General features: G+C 40.6%; 1 protein-coding gene across 4 annotated transcripts in view; it reads left to right on the forward strand.

Moving 5' to 3' along the window:
• Positions 1–16,439, forward strand: part of LOC141088862 (solute carrier family 26 member 6-like) — a 37,757-nt gene that overhangs the window by 19,729 nt on the left and 1,589 nt on the right. For all 4 annotated transcript variants that reach the window (XM_073575090.1, XM_073575087.1, XM_073575089.1 and 1 more), the window contains 11 exons: positions 76–228; positions 385–467; positions 1,155–1,302; positions 1,995–2,108; positions 2,804–2,881; positions 6,467–6,562; positions 9,608–9,714; positions 9,945–10,014; positions 10,640–10,732; positions 10,812–10,943; positions 15,733–15,918. In XM_073575090.1, the coding sequence (XP_073431191.1) occupies positions 76–228; positions 385–467; positions 1,155–1,302; positions 1,995–2,108; positions 2,804–2,881; positions 6,467–6,562; positions 9,608–9,714; positions 9,945–10,014; positions 10,640–10,732; positions 10,812–10,943; positions 15,733–15,918 (1,260 nt within the window). The remainder of the gene's footprint in view (positions 1–75; positions 229–384; positions 468–1,154; positions 1,303–1,994; positions 2,109–2,803; positions 2,882–6,466; positions 6,563–9,607; positions 9,715–9,944; positions 10,015–10,639; positions 10,733–10,811; positions 10,944–15,732; positions 15,919–16,439) is intronic.

The raw sequence follows: 16,439 nt of genomic DNA on the forward strand, positions 1-16,439 counted from the left end.
CGAAGGAGAAAACTTGTTTTTAGAATTTAGCAAAGTGTGTTTTTGTAATGAGCAAATCTTCTTTTCCTCCCATAGACGATTGTAAATCTCTGTGCCAAAATCCCACAAACCAACGTGGCTTCCCTCCTGATTGCGGTCATTGCCATTATCTTCATGCTCACAGTGAAATTTCTGAATGAGAAATACATGGCGAAGATACGGATACCGATACCTATAGAGCTGATCACGGTGAGTTTCTATCTATTTATTGAGCTAACGTTTTATCTAATATCTATCCATATGTCTAACTATCCAGATGCTTCATTCTTGCCAACAGTCCTGATTTTACCAGAACAGTCGATATATTTATACTCTTACTGATACTTATATTGTCTCTGCTTTCAGCTAATTGTTGCCACTGGGATATCATATGGCGTAAATCTGAACAAAATGTATGGCGTGAATATTGTAGGAGACATCCCAACTGGGTAAGGACAGATCATGGCTTTAGTCTAAAAATCAGTGACACCCCTGTATACAGGTTATGTTTGTCATTGCAACTCAGCCTCATTCACTTTAGTAGAGCTGAGCCTCAATACCAGTCATAAGCCAAAGACATACTATTGATTTAGTATATTCATTTTATTTATCGATGAGGCAGGGGAACGTGACTGTGGGATTGGCATTGAAGGGTTTCCCCTGCATGATATTGTCATAACTGCTACCTGCAGACACCACTAGAGGGAGCTCACTGCATACAAAATTATATCCATCCTAATCATTACCAGCAGCATAGCATTTATATGCACTTAGCTCCCCCTAGTGGTGGATGCATGCAACCAGCGGCTCCCCAGGGGTTAATAAATTATTACGCAAAAGTATTTATAAAAGTATAAGTGGGGCCCATCCTCAGATTTGCTAATGGAGTCTGTAATTTCTACATGAGTGAAAACAATGGTGGGACAGGCTGAAATTTTTCTGGTACCATTCAGCATCCACAGAGATATTGATGACCGCTTAGTTCTCTATAAAGTTAAGAAGACTTTATCGCTGCATGAATCAATGTCTAGTACTATGTTTTACCAATGTTCAAGCACCATATTGCTCCCTGTAATTAGCCGTTTATTTTTGTATTTCTTGTAATTTTTTTTTTTTTTTTTTTAACCTTTTTCCAGGCTAAAAGCTCCTAGTGTACCAAGAATTGACCTGCTTTCCAGCGTGATTGGCAATGCTTTTGCTATTGCCGTGGTTGTCTATGCTTTTACTGTTTCTTTGGTTAAGATGTTTGCAGTGAAACATGGCTACAACGTGGACAGTAACCAGGTGAGAGCTTTTCTGAGAGTGCAGCTCCCTACAGCAGCCACTAGGGGGACCTCTCTGTGTACAGTAAGCTGCCCCAGTGATGATGGCAGCAGATGGAGTTATGTCATCTACTTTACAGTGACCCTTTGATGTTTAGTTAATGGTTTTTTTTAGCAGGATCTGGCAACTGCTCAAAATAATTGAGTTAAATACTGTGTAAAAATCCCTGAGCTCCCCTGATTCTGCCGTTCTTTTCCTTTTTGCGCTGCTTTGCTCTAATGCAGAGGTATTTACATATGCTGCTTTTGGAGCACAATATGTGAAATCTTTGCTTGCAGTAAAACTGGGCATGTCTCCAGGGTCTCCTCTGGGGGCGTGCATTTCCACCCTTCCCTCTCAGACGCTGCCAATCACAACTCCGCAGTTTCCGAGACTTAAATCAGCTGCTGAGATGTGATTAGTAGCAAATGGGAGGGAAAGGTGAAAGTACATTTCCCCCCTTCCGAAAAAAATGTGAAATGAGATTTCACATACTGTACTTCAAAAGCAAGAGGAGCTCAAGGATTTTTACCATGTATTTAACTAAAATTTTTGAGCAAGTGACACAGGTCCTGTTTAATTCAGAGTATTACAATACAATCAATCTCAACAAGTAGAAGAAGATCTATCATACACCATTGATCACAGCTGCATCTTCTATGCTTGTATTGCAGGAGCTCATAGCTCTGGGGATAAGTAATTCTGTTGGAAGCTTTTTCCAGTGTTTTACTATTGGCACAGCCATGTCCCGAAGCCTGGTGCAGGAGAACACGGGAGGTAACAGTCAGGTGTGGCTTTCAGATTAATGCAGTATCAAAGTGATTATTTTCTAAATCAAAAGAGCAGTATTATAGTAGTTATATTTTTATACATAGAGGCAGTATTATAGTAGTTATATTCTTGTATATAGGGGCAGTATTATAGTAGTTATATTCTTGTACATAGGGGACAGTATTATAGTAGTTATATTCTTGTACATAGGGGCAGTATTATAGCAGTTATATTCTTGTACATAGGGGCAGTATTATAGTAGTTATATTCTTGTACATAGGAGCAGCATTATAGTAGTTATATTCTTGTACATAGGAGCAGTATTATAGTAGTTATATTCTTGTACATAGGGGACAGTATTATAGTAGTTATATTCTTGTACATAGGGAGCAGTATTATAGTAGTTATATTCTTGTACATAGGGGGCAGTATTATAGTAGTTATATTCTTGTACATAGGAGCAGCATTATAGTAGTTATATTCTTGTACATAGGAGCAGTATTATAGTAGTTATATTCTTGTACATAGGGGCAGTATTATAGTAGTTATATTCTTGTACATAGGGGGCAGTATTATAGTAGATGTAGAATCAGTTAAGTTTTGTTTTTTCCTATACACTATATATAACAAGGCACATAAGATAATACGGTATTTATTTCATGCCTTCGTAGATCTGATCACCTATATAACACTCTTCCCTCTCTGTGGTCAGATAGCCGGTGCTGTATCTTCCTTGGTTATCCTCATCATCATTCTTAAGGCTGGCGAGCTGTTTGAATCCTTGCCAAAAGTGAGTTCAGTTTCGTCATGGTGAGTTTATTAGTAAGGTAATTTTGGCTTCTGTAGTTGAGCTTTTTTTTTGACCAGTTGGGTTAGTTAAACCTGCACGAGTGAAAGAATGTGGCTTTGTACAATGACAAAGTGAAGCTATTGTTCATGCAAGAATATTGAGCTTTGAAAGTATTGTGTAAATATTACACCCCCTAAAAATTAGAGAAGAATATTATTATTAGGTAACATTCTGTTATGTAAAAATGATATAATAAATCTTCTGACCTTGCAATATAAATATATAGTTGACACACATCTATTATTTATTTTGTATTATTCTTCTGTTCAGTTCAGTATTCTATGACAATGGATCATAGAGATTTACGTCATTACCTTAACATATGTCAAATGACGTAAATGTGAATAAGGGCTGCGCAGGACTGAGACCCCGACTAAGGAACATCCAGCCAGGGGGAGCTAAATAAACGTAATACTAGAGGTTAGGACCGTCCCAAATAGGGTCACCGTGACACGGTGGGATGGTTTTTATGTCTTTTCATCAAAATGATGTTAACTGAGTACCCTATGTTATTTACTGCAGGGTAATTGCTCATTTTGTTTTTATCTAGGTTTTTTGTTTAGTGGCCAGTGTGAACATGCCCCTACATGTTGCATTCTGTCCAGTTTATATTCCAGGTCATTTCTTTAGGTTTTTGTTTCAGAATTTTAACTAGTATCCTTTGTTCCTCAATTCTTCATTCATTATTTATTCTATTTGTTTTTATTGAAGTTTTAGATGATATTTAGAATCATAGAATCGTAGAGTTGGAAGGGACCTCCTGGGCCATCTGGTCCAACCCCCTGCTCAAAGCAGGATTCGCTAAATCATCCCAGTCAGATGTCTGTCCAGCCTCTGTTTGAAGACTTCCATTGAAGGAGAACTCACCACTTCTCGTGGCAGCCTGTTCCACTCATTGATCACTCTAACTGTCAAAAAGTTTTTTCTAATATCTAATCTGTGTCTCCTCCCATTCAGTTTCATCCCATTGCTTCTAGTCTTTCCTTGTGCAAATGAGAATAAAGTTGATCCTTCTACAATGTGACAGCCCTTTAGATATTTGTAGACAGCTATTAAGTCTCCTCTCAGTCTTCTCTTTTGCAAACTAAACATTCCCAAATCCTGCAACCTTTCCTCATAAGACAGGGTTTGCAGACCGGTCACCATTCTGGTCGCTCTTTTCTGAACTTGCTCCAGTTTGTTGATGTCTTTTTTAAAATGTGGTGCCCAAAACTGGACACAATATTCCAGATGAGGTCTGACCAAAGAGGAGTATGTTTTCAACATAGTAAATAATGAAGGTAGTGCAATTAGGCATATATAACATGTGGGGGAAAGAAAAATGTGTAATCAACAATCATAAGTTGTAGTTAGTATCCCACCCACATGTGCACCTAAGGACTGTAGATGACCAGTTGTAATAACATGCAAATCACAAACGAGATGACGGATCCAACAAATACAACTGAGGGTCATATGTAAAATTGCTTTATTGTGATGAAGGCAAGGTACAAGCATGACATGCTATACAGCCAAAAAAGGGTAATAAAAACAACAAAATAGGGACACAAGGACCCATATGGCCAATGCTGCACTGAATAATACGTATAGTTGCATAGTCAATGGTAAATCTTGCTCACTATCATAAATGATTGCCAATGCTACACTAAATGACACATATGTTTACATAGGCAATGGTATATATTGCTAACTATCATAAATAATTGCCAATACTGCACTAAATAGCGCCTATGATAACATAGTAGTGATATATATATATTGCTCAAAGAGCAAAGGCAACCAACGATAACAAGTTAAAGATAAAAATAAATAAGGTAGCCATTAATAGGTGCACAAATAGCAAGCTAGATGATAGTGAACCAGGCAACAATCAAAGATAGTTACGTATGGACATAATAATTTACCTGAACAAAATAGCAGCTGGCAGATGGAAGAGCAGGGGTCCCAGTGTCCGCCCCAACGCGCGTTTCGGAACACCTTCGTCAGGGGGCGCTTAAAATGGTATGAACAGCGCTGTTTAAATAGCGGGCATAAACCGGAAGTAGAACTGACGTCAGAACCGGAAGTGGTCATGCGTTCCTATAGTAACGCATTCACAACCACGTGTGTAATAAAAGAATGAAAATAAAAGATGCCAAGCCAATGTCTGAGGGACGCCCACATCCACCCGGCATGAAATCAATGAGGTATGGCGCCAAGAACACGCGGGGCCCCGCGTGACTGAGCGCACATAGCTCATGACGTCAGCACAGGAAGCACAGTGGGAGTTCACACAGGCGCAGAGGGACACTGAGGGAAACACCGCCATATTGGAAGCTGGCAAACATGCCCAATTTTGCATGGGATACTAGAAGCAACTAGAACACAATGCTGCACATTAGTTATATGGCTAGGGCTACCAATGCTTAATAAAAAAGCTCTAAATAAACCAAACAGCAGTACTAAAACTATTATAATATAGATAAATAGCATAGAATAATGTGCATAAATGTATCCAAAAGAAGGGGGCACAAACACTCATAAATATGAGATTCCTAATTGATATGTGGTCATAATTCTCTCATCTCATATATTTATGAGCGTTTGTGCCCCCTTCTTTTGGATACATTTATCCCACTGTGCTTCCTGTGCTGACGTCATGAGCAATGTGCGCTCAGTCACGCGGGGCCCCGTGTGTTCTTGGCGCCAGACATTGGCTTGGCATCTTTTATTTTCATTCTTTTATTACACACGTGGTTGTGAATGCGTTACTATAGGAACGCATGACCACTTCCGGTTCTGATGTCAGTTCTACTTCCGGTTTATGCCCGCTACTTAAACAGCGCTGTTCATACTATTTTAAGCGCCCCCTGACGAAGGTGTTCCAAAACGCACGTTGGGGCGGACACTGGGACCCCTGCTCTTCCATCTGTCAGCTGCTATTTTGTTCAGGTAAATTATTATGTCCATACGTAACTATATCTTTGATTGTTGCCTGGTTCACTATCATCTAGCTTACTATTTGTGCACCTATTAATGGCTACCTTATTTATTTTTATCTTTAACTTATCGTTGGTTGCCTTTGCTCTTTGAGCAATATATATATATCACTACTATGTAATCATAGGCGCTATTTAGTGCAGTATTGGCAATTATTTATGATAGTTAGCAATATATACCATTGCCTATGTAAACATATGTGTCATTTAGTGTAGCATTGGCAATCATTTATGATAGTGAGCAAGATTTACCATTGACTATGCAACTATACGTATTATTCAGTGCAGCATTGGCCACATGGGTCCTTGTGTCCCTATTTTGTTGTTTTTATTACCCTTTTTTGGCTGTATAGCATGTCATGCTTGTACCTTGCCTTCATCACAATAAAGCAATTTTACATATGACCCTCAGTTGTATTTGTTGGATCCGTCCTCTCGTTTGTACGTTTTCAACATGTCAGTGAACTGTTGCTTACAATTAGAATTTAAGTGACTCGTCAATCCTCAATTTCAGGCTAAATTCTATATATTATTATTACTTCCCCAGGCTATACTGGCATCAGTGGTGGTTGTGAATTTAAAGGGAATCTACAAGCAGTTCATGGATATTCCTGTGCTATGGAGATCAAATAAGATCGACCTGGTAAGAAATATTGGTTGGACGAATGGAAGGATTATTTATTTTTATTGATCAGGTAAATTTTTATTAACATTTTCAAAATCCAGAAGACATGTAATCAAACACAGGATAATTCCTGAACAGCATATTACATAAACAGTCTAGAAACCCATAAAGTTCCCCCTACCCCCACCCAACAAAAGCCCCTCTCTCGCTCTCTCTCCTGGTGTATTTAGTCTCCTCACGGTCACAATTCTCCATTGCACATTATCAAATTTCTGAACGGGTCCTTAACGCCTGTAATGTCCGTTCCAAATCCCGGGCTGTTAGCCTAACCTCAAGAGACACCTCTGCAGTAACATTCACCATAGTGTAATGCTGATCTAAGGATCTCATTACATCCTCCTCAGCGCTCTCAGCCATGTTAAAGCAGAAGGTGCCAACCCAGGAGTATCCAACCAGGGCGCCCACATATCTTCCCACTTCTTTTTTGTCCGCTGCTTTTGATACACATACTTTTCCATATCAATAGTATTATTGACTGCATTAGTGACCTCCGTGATTTTAGGTACAGAGGATCCCCTCCAATGAGCCGCCACCCTCTTACGAGCTTGATATAGTATACGTGAGATTGCCAACTGGTGTCCCTCCGAAAGTGGCAAGTTCGCCAGCTGACCGAAAAGGGCCATGTTGGGGTCCAGTACCATATGACATTGATAAACACTAATAAGTAAATCAACCACATCTCCCCAAAATCTACGTAGCCGGGGACAGTTCCAGGTCAGGTGAATCAAGTCTGCATTAGGCATTACCAACAATCAGCCTCTCTAGCATAACCAATTCTAAACAAGCGTACAGGGGTTCGATATACCCGGTGAAGCATGAAAAGATGTGACACTCTCTGCGCCTCACTAACCGACACTTTCATGACTTCTTGCAATATATCTTCCCACTCATCGTCTGTGAAGTCTCCCACATCAGCCTGCCATTTAGTCTTCAAAATTTCCAGATTTTCCACTCTCTTTTCTGTCATCTCTGCATATATCATGGATATGCCTCGCGATCCCCCTCCCATCACTATTCTATCCAACAAAGGGGTTCTATCGCATCTATTAAGCGGGGTGAGTCGATGCTGTGTTAAGAATCATAGAATGGTAGAGTTGGAAGGGACCTCCTGGGCCATCTGGTCCAACCCCCTGCTCAAAGCAGGATTTGCTAAATCATCCAAGTCAGATGTCTGTCCAGCCTCTGTTTGAAGACTTCCATTGAAGGAGAACTCACCACTTCTCGTGGCAGCTTGTTCCACTCATTGATCACTCTAACTGTCAAAAAGCTTTTTCTAATATCTAATCTGTGTCTCCTCCCATTCAGTTTCATCCCATTGCTTCTAGTCTTTCCTTGTGCAAATGAGAATAAAGTTGATCCTTCTACAATGTGACAGCCGTTGAGATATTTGTAGACAGCTATTAAGTCTCCTCTCAGTCTTCTCTTTTGCAAACTAAACAATCCCAAATCCTGCAACCTTTCCTCATAAGACAGGGTTTGCAGACCGGTCACCATTCTGGTTGCTCTTTTCTGAACTTGCCCCAGTTTGTTGATGTCTTTTTTAAAATGTGGCGCCCAAAACTGGACACAATATTCCAGATGAGGTCTGACCAAAGAAGAGTAGAGGGAAATAATGACTTCACGTGATCTAGACTGTACGCTTCTGTTAATACATTGTTTCACAAGCATGCCGTAGCTGCAAATATTGAAAAAATCTTTAGTTAGGAATGGAAAATGTCTGTTTGAGATCCTCGAATGATCGAAGTTCCCCATCCGAATAAAGTTGCGATGTTAATTTAAGGCCTCTCCTCTCCCACAGCTCAAAGCCCTCTAATTTATTGAGCTCAGCACAAGTCGAGTTTCTCCAGATCAGGGCATGTCTCGTAACCCCATGAATACCAAGTAGTTTCTTGGCTGTATTCCACACCCTATCCATACAGTTCATTGTCGGGAATATTGAGAGCCAGACCCTGACGAAACCGCCCCGAATCCAATGATTGTATCATCAAGTCATTTCCTACTACACATGCTAGCATATGCCCCGAGGAACTTCGCAAAGTGGAATCTTTCCCCCCCCCCCATCCTCTGAAATGCTGCAATTGTGCCGAGAGATAGTAAAGAAATGGATCAGGAACTGCTAAACCCCCCCCTTTCTCTTTAGATCTACGTAGTACTTCCAACCGAATTCTAGGAACACTCCTCTTCCAAATAAGCTCTCTGAATACTCTTTTTAAAGGATTCTCTTAGTACTTTTGCTTCCCCCTGACCCCGCACCTTTCATGCACAAATACTTTTTTTATATCGGTTCAGATGTATGTAAACTGCCGCTGTCCGGTCAGCTGGGCGGGGCTTATTCAACTGCTCCCCCCTCCCTGTCTTGCTTTAGGCATTTCTTCTTGTGTAGAGCAAGACAGGGAGGGAGGAGCAGTTGAATAAGCCCCGCCCAGCGGACCGGACAGCGGCAGTTTACATACATCTGAACCGATATAAAAAAGGTATTTATGCATGAAAGGTGCGGGGTCAGGGGGAAGCAAAAGTACTAAGAGAATCCTTATGTGACACACAATTGAATGATATCATTATATGATATCTCAAAAAAGGGGTGACAGATTCCCTTTAATTGGTAAAAATTCGGCTAGGAATCCAGACGGGCGCATTATGAAGAATATACAAAGCTTGTGGCATGAGGACCATTTTCATTAGGTTTGCTCTGCCCAGCATACTCAAAGGTAACCTGCACCAGTTCCTTACTGGAAGGATAATTTTTAACCTCAAAGTTTGGGTGCATGATAAGGGGAGGTGCTGATCGCCGTCACATCTCACTTATTTTACATAGAACAATAGGTTTTCTTTAATTGTGTAGCACATGTTGGTATTCAAAGCTAAACCCTGTCCACCAATTGTGCCATAGAGCGGTACATCTTATCCTGCCATAGAGCGGTACATCTTATCCTGCCATAGAGCGGTACATCTTATCCTGCCATAGAGCGGTACATCTTATCCTGCCATGTCTCCACTTTACAGATGGTTTGGTTGGTGACATTTGTAGCTACAATTCTCCTAAACCTGGACCTGGGTCTGGGGGTGTCGGTGGCCTTTTCCCTCTTGACCATCATCTTCAGGACACAATGGTGAGTACAGTTCATTTTACCATGAACACGCACAGATTTCACAGTGGATGTAGCAGGGTTGAGTTTGTCATTACAGCATTTCTTTTTGTGTCTTGTGATATAGTAGAATGTTTACCTGCAGTCCTATGTAAAACCTTTATGATATGTTAGTAGTATCAGACTGTAGAACAAGTTTATAAATGTTTGGGATGACCTACAAGTGTAATATTTGGGGATCTGCTCCCTTACAGGCCTCACTACTCATTGCTTGGACAAGTTTCCAGTACGGATATTTACCGAGATGTGACCCAGTATAAGCAGGTAAAGTGATTTACAAGGAAACTCTATGCATAATACAGGATGCACACAATGGCCTCAATATTTAGGGGATAAAGCAGCCCAGCCAAACGTCTTCTGACTTGTAGACAGGTTACTTCTCGGTGAAAGGGATCCCCTCTTAAAGGGATATCACATGCCATTACTTTTTGATTGGTAGTTGTCCTCCGGGACCCCCAAGGATTCTGACACTGAAGTTCTGAATAAGAGTTGGTGCCCTTCACTTTTTCTATTCTGTCCTGAGCAATGGCGCTTTGGTGACCTAAGAACAGCCGCCGCCATATTAACGTAAACAGGCAACTGCTCAGGAAAATTCACAAGGGGGCGCCCTTCAACCTTTCCATTTACAGAATCTGTGGGGTTCCGTCTAGCAAAGTTGTCAAACGTGGGGAGATCTGCCCAGATTTTGTAATCTGGAAGGGTAAATTCAAGTAACGCCTCTAGTTGGATTATTTTCTTTCACCTGGGGTAAACATTTAATTTTGTGTCCCAGGTGAAGGAAAATAGACCAGGGTAGCCAGTAAACTGCTGGTGGTCCCAGCATGGCTTGCCCACTGCTGAACAGACATCTAATGAGCCTTTTTGGGTTTTTGGTTTTTTTTTTACACAGGCTATTGAGGTCCCAGGTGTAAAGATCTTCAGGTCGTCCTGCACTCTGTACTTTGCCAACGCTGAATTATATGCGAATGCTGTTAAAAAGATGGTGGGTACTTACATTCCTCATAACTCGTCCAACATCTCCTCTCGGTGTGTAATGTGAAAGTCGTGTCTCCTTCCTACAGTGTGGGGTTGACCTGGATAAGCTCATAGCCGTAAAGAAGAAAGAAGCTAAAAAGAAGAAGCAACTGCACGAAAAGGCAGAAAAGGAGGCAAAGAAAGGGTTAAAGGAAAACCATAAAGATGTAAATGTAAAAGTATGTACAATGGAAGGAGAACATACGGTTGTTTCAAATGCCGGCTCAATTTAAGCGGTATTATCATCTTTGGGCCACATTTTACAGTTTATATTTAGCTGTCCTCTACTCCAAAATTAAAATTAACTTAGTAATTTAGTTATATTACTTATCCTGTAAAAATGTGTGTCCTTCTCCGGAGCTGTGCTTACAGTTCTGCTGGTTGTCATTTCAAACAGCTCGGCTGATAGACCTATATTGTAGGAGACAAGAAACATTTTTATATAGCTCAACATATTCCACAAGAAGGTATATCATGTGGAAAAAAAAAGTGAAAATATTGATTGTTAAAAATAATTCTTTATTAAAAGGAGAAGTTAAAAGACAGGGCAAAAGGCCTCCAAAAAAGGGGGATAGGCTGCGGCAAAACAGTATACAATGATGTAAAAAAATATTACACACACAATAATAACCCTGTAGATTTAAATATAAATACAAAAATGGTTCTTGCATGCAAAAGTAATAATAATAATTCCTGCCAGAGTCAGTGCACCATAGTAGATGACAATGAACACATTGCTTGTTACTACTAGGTTTTGCAAAAAAGGCAATATTGCACGTTGCCCGTGTGGCTGTGGAAAAAGTAGATGTAAATTAGATGTAAATATAAAGAGGTATTGACATGCAAAATAATCACTGCAGGGTTCAACATGCCTCAGTAGACAAAAGCCATTGTTTGTTACTGCTGAGTATCTGCAAAGGAAACAGTATTGCACATTGCCCATCTGACTATTAGTGTCCTGAGTGTGCTAAAGGGTTAATGAGTAAAGTGTGTCAGGGAGCTGCACAGAGTATAATAGAAAAAAAAGTAAATAACTTGATCTCAAGTACAGGGCACATGTTCTATATGGCAATAAATCCAGGTGTACCACCAGGATATATATGGGGAAAAATTCCCTATGGAGCTCCCTAACAACTGGAACACACAAGAAATTGGAGCAAAACATCCATATGTTTGACACAACTCAATATCAAATTTGTTTTATTAGTACAAAAATCGTCATTAAAAAGTTTTAATGATGATTTTTGTACTAATAAAGAAAATTTGATATTGAGTTGTGTCAAACATATGGATGTTCTAATAGAAATAAAGTGCCTGATATAAACCAGGGACTGGTTGTTAATACCTGAGTTAGAAGAATGTGCTGGATTCGGTGCAGCATCCAGCGGTAACAGCTGAGGGAATGCCGCAGGAGTCTTCCCGTCGCCCGACGGGCGCCGTTTCGCTATGTAGCTTCTTCCAGGGGCATTTTTATATGCAGCTCTAGAGTATAATTCAGGATCAGTAATGTAATGTATGTACACAGTGACTGCACCAGCAGAATAGTGAGTGCAGCTCTGGGGTATAATACAGGATGTAACTCAGGATCAGTAATGTATGTACACAGTGACTGCACCAGCAGAATAGTGAGTGCAGCTCTGGAGTATAGTACAGGATGTAACTCAGGATCAGTAATGCATGTACACAATGACTGCACCAGTAGAATAGTGAGTGCAGCTCTGGGGTATAATACAGGATGTAACTCAGGATCAGTAATGTATGTATAGAATCGTAGAGTTGGAAGGGACCTCCTGGGCCATCTGGTCCAAGCCCCTGCTCAAAGCAGGATTCGCTAAATCATCCCAGTCAGATGTCTGTCCAGCCTCTGTTTGAAGACTTCCATTGAAAGAGAACTCGCCACTTCTCGTGGCAGCTTGTTCCACTCATTGATCACTCTAACTGTTTACACAGTGACTGCACCAGCAGAATAGTGAGTGCAGCTCTGGAGTATAATACAGGATGTAACTCGGGATCAGTAATGTAATGTATGTACACTATGGTGACCGGATCTCATATGGGGGGAAAAAAATGTTGGAATCTTGTCCATCTGGACCCCACAAAACGATTCCCCTTTCCAGATATTGAGATAGCCAAAATTTGAGCTCGATCAAACGACGTTAACCCGTGCTGCTCGTTGCTCAAAGTTTGAAAAAATCCAAATTGAGGTTTTTTAAGATTTAGGTATTTTGCATAGTCTGTTAGACTATAAAGAATGTGACAACAACATTGCAGAAATAGCCCTGACCAAATTTTCGAACCATTTGTGGTATTTGAATGCAGAGTTGGTGGGATTATCGTTTTTTGATCCCACCATTACAGACAATGAAAAGTTGTTAATGGCTAATTGCTCAGTAGCACAGATGAACCATCAGAGCACGCTAACCTACATGAGTTGATAATTTTATATAGTTATCTAATCTATTCTAGAGCTTTTGTTAAAGTAGTTTTTGAAACGTCAGAATATAATGCTCGGCATTTGCTTACAACTTGCAGGACATATTGCTTTTGTTCTTCATCTTTTGTCAGAAGGTCGTTAAAGTCGGTTACTTCCTACCTCTTTTAATTTTTCTTTCCTAACTTTTGGCTTTACAACCCTAGCGTGCTCTGATGGTTCATCTGTGCTACTGAGCAATGGTGTCTGTAATGGTGGGATCAAAAAACGATAATCCCACCAACTCTGCATTCTAATACCACAAATGGTTCGAAAATTTGGTCAGGGCTATTTCTGCAATGTTGTTGTCACATTCTTTATAGTCTAACAGACTATGCAAAATACCTAAATCTTAAAAAACCTCAATTTGGATTTTTTCAAACTTTGAGCGACGAGCGGCACGGGTTAACGTCGTTTGATCGAGCTCAAATTTTGGCTATCTCAATATCTGGAAAGGGGAATCGTTTTGTGGGGTCCAGACGGACAAAATTCCGACATCGATTTTTTGTGGTCACCCTAATGTACACAGTGACTGCACCAGCAGAACAGTGAGTGCAGCTTTGGGGTATAATAAGGATTATACAATTTACAGTTAGGTCCATATATATTTGGACAGAGACATCATTTTTCTAATTTTGGTTCTAGACATTACCACAATGAATTTTAAACAAAACAATTCAGATGCAGTTGAAGTTCAGACTTTCAGCTTTCATTTGAGGGTATCCACATTAACATTGGATGAAGGGTTTAGGAGTTTCGGCTCCTTAACATGTGCCACCCTGTTTTTAAAGGGACCAAAAGTAATTGGACAGATTAAATAATTGTAAATAAAATGTTCATTTCTAGTACTTGGTTGAAAACCCTTTGTTGGCAATGACTGCCTGAAGTCTTGAACTCATGGACATCACCAGACGCTGTGTTTCCTCCTTTTTGATGCTCTGCCAGGCCTTCACTGCGGTGGTTTTCAGTTGCTGTTTGTTTGTGAGCCTTTCTGTCTGAAGTTTAGTCTTTAACAAGTGAAATGCATGCTCAGTTGGGTTGAGATCAGGTGACTGACTTGGCCATTCAAGAATATGCCACTTCTTTACTTTAATAAACTCCTGGGTTGCTTTGGCTTTATGTTTTGGGTCATTGTCCATCTGTAGTATGAAACGACGACCAGTTTGGCTGTATTTGGCTGGATCTGAGCACACAGTGTGGCTCTGAATACCTCAGAATTCATTCAGCTGCTTCTGTCCTGTGTCACATCATCAATAAACACTAGTGACCCAGTGCCACTGGCAGCCATGCATGCCCAAGCCATCACACTGCCTCCGCCATGTTTTACAGATGATGTGGTATGCTTTGGATCATGAGCTGTACCACGCCTTCGCCATACTTTTCTCTTTCCATCATTCTGGTAGAGGTTGATCTTGGTTTCATCTGTCCAAAGAATGTTCTTCCAGAACTGTGCTGGCTTTTTTTAGATGTTTTTCTAGCAAAGTCCAGTCTAGCCTTTTGATTCTTGATGCTTATGAGTGGCTTGCACCGTGCAGTGAACCCTCTGTATTTAGTTTCATTCAGTCTTCTCTTTATGGTAGATTTGGATATTGATACGCCGACCTCCTGGAGAGTGTTGCTCACTTGGTTGGCTGTTGTGAAGGGGTTTCTTTTAACCATGGAGATTATTCTGTGATCATCCACCACTGTTGTCTTCCGTGGGCGCCCAGCTCTTTTTGCATTGATGAGTTCACCAGTGCTTGCTTTCTTTCTCAGGAGGTACTAAACTGTAGATTTTGCCACTCCTAATGTTGTAGCAATTTCTCGGATGGGTTTTTTCTGTTTTTGCAGCTCAAGGATGGCTTGTTTCACCTGCATGGAGAGCTCCTTTGACCTCATGTTTCCTGTACAGCAAAACCTTCCAAATGCAAGCACCACACCTCAAATCAACTCCAGCCCTTTTATCTGCTTAATTGAGAATGACATAACGAAGGGATTGCCCACACCTGTCCATGAAATAGCCTTGGAGTCAATTGTCCAATTACTTTTGGTCCCTTTAAAAACAGGGTGGCACATGTTACGGAGCTGAAACTCCTAAACCATCCATCCAATTTTAATGTGGATACCCTCAAATGAAAGCTGAAAGTCTGAACTTCAACTGCATCTGAATTGCTTTGTTTAAAATTCATTGTGGTAATGTCTAGAACCAAAATTAGAAAAATGTTGTCTCTGTCCAAATATATATGGACCTAACTGTATATTAATATTTAATATAATTAAGGATCAGTACAGGGTAAGTAACGTATGTACCCAGGGCATCGTCTCATTAGTATATGGATATTTGTACAGATTAGTCACATTTTTGCAAGTTGCATATGGGTCCTCGTGATAAACTCATTGGTCCGGCTACCATTTGCTCACATTTCATGGGATGTAATTACCGTAAATGGCATCCATATGATTTACTGTTGTATTCCGTTGTAGCATTCATTTATTTTATCCACATTTTTTTTTCCCAGGGACACGAGCTGGAGTACATCTATCCTCGCGGCCCCGTTGTAGGTGAAGCAGAGACAGACCATGCTGTAGTGGAGGAGTCCACATTAAACAATGTGGGGTCCAATGAATGTCCCTTGCACTCGCTCATCCTGGATCTGAGCACTGTCAGCTTTGTAGATACAGTCAGCATTAAGATCTTGAAAAATGTAAGACTTATTTCATAACGTACACATTACTTTCCTTCCCTTTTTATATACAGGAAACTTGGAAGGATGGAATTGTTGGCAACGTAATGTTTATTCAGTTGCCACTGACGGAAGTACTGGTGCAAACTCTGGCTACCTGCGTACAGATTTTGGCTAATAGGTGTAATCAATACTATTATCAATTTATAAATATATACACGCATACACAGTAGAGATCTACCATATGAGTGGACGGGGATTTACTCGCTTGGCCGGTCTTTGAGGCATAAGCTGGGATACTCGGGGTTAAACAGTTCATTTGGTTTATTAAACTGCAGCATAAACCGCTCTTCATGAACTAAATAGCATATAGCTTCCAGTACAATGTCCGTTAAACATTCAGTTCACAGCATACACAGCCTCTTACTGACCCCGGTCAGCATTACTCAGGGTTATTAGGGAAGCGGCCTCACTGGGATCACCGTTCCAGACAGGGCCTTGCTCACTAGGCCGTCTACGGTTCCAGACCCCCAGCCGGGCAG

Source organism: Dendrobates tinctorius, unplaced genomic scaffold, assembly GCF_039654945.1.
Source record: "Dendrobates tinctorius isolate UK_male_01 unplaced genomic scaffold, ASM3965494v1 ptg000041l, whole genome shotgun sequence".
NCBI classification, from domain to species: Eukaryota; Metazoa; Chordata; class Amphibia; order Anura; family Dendrobatidae; genus Dendrobates; species Dendrobates tinctorius.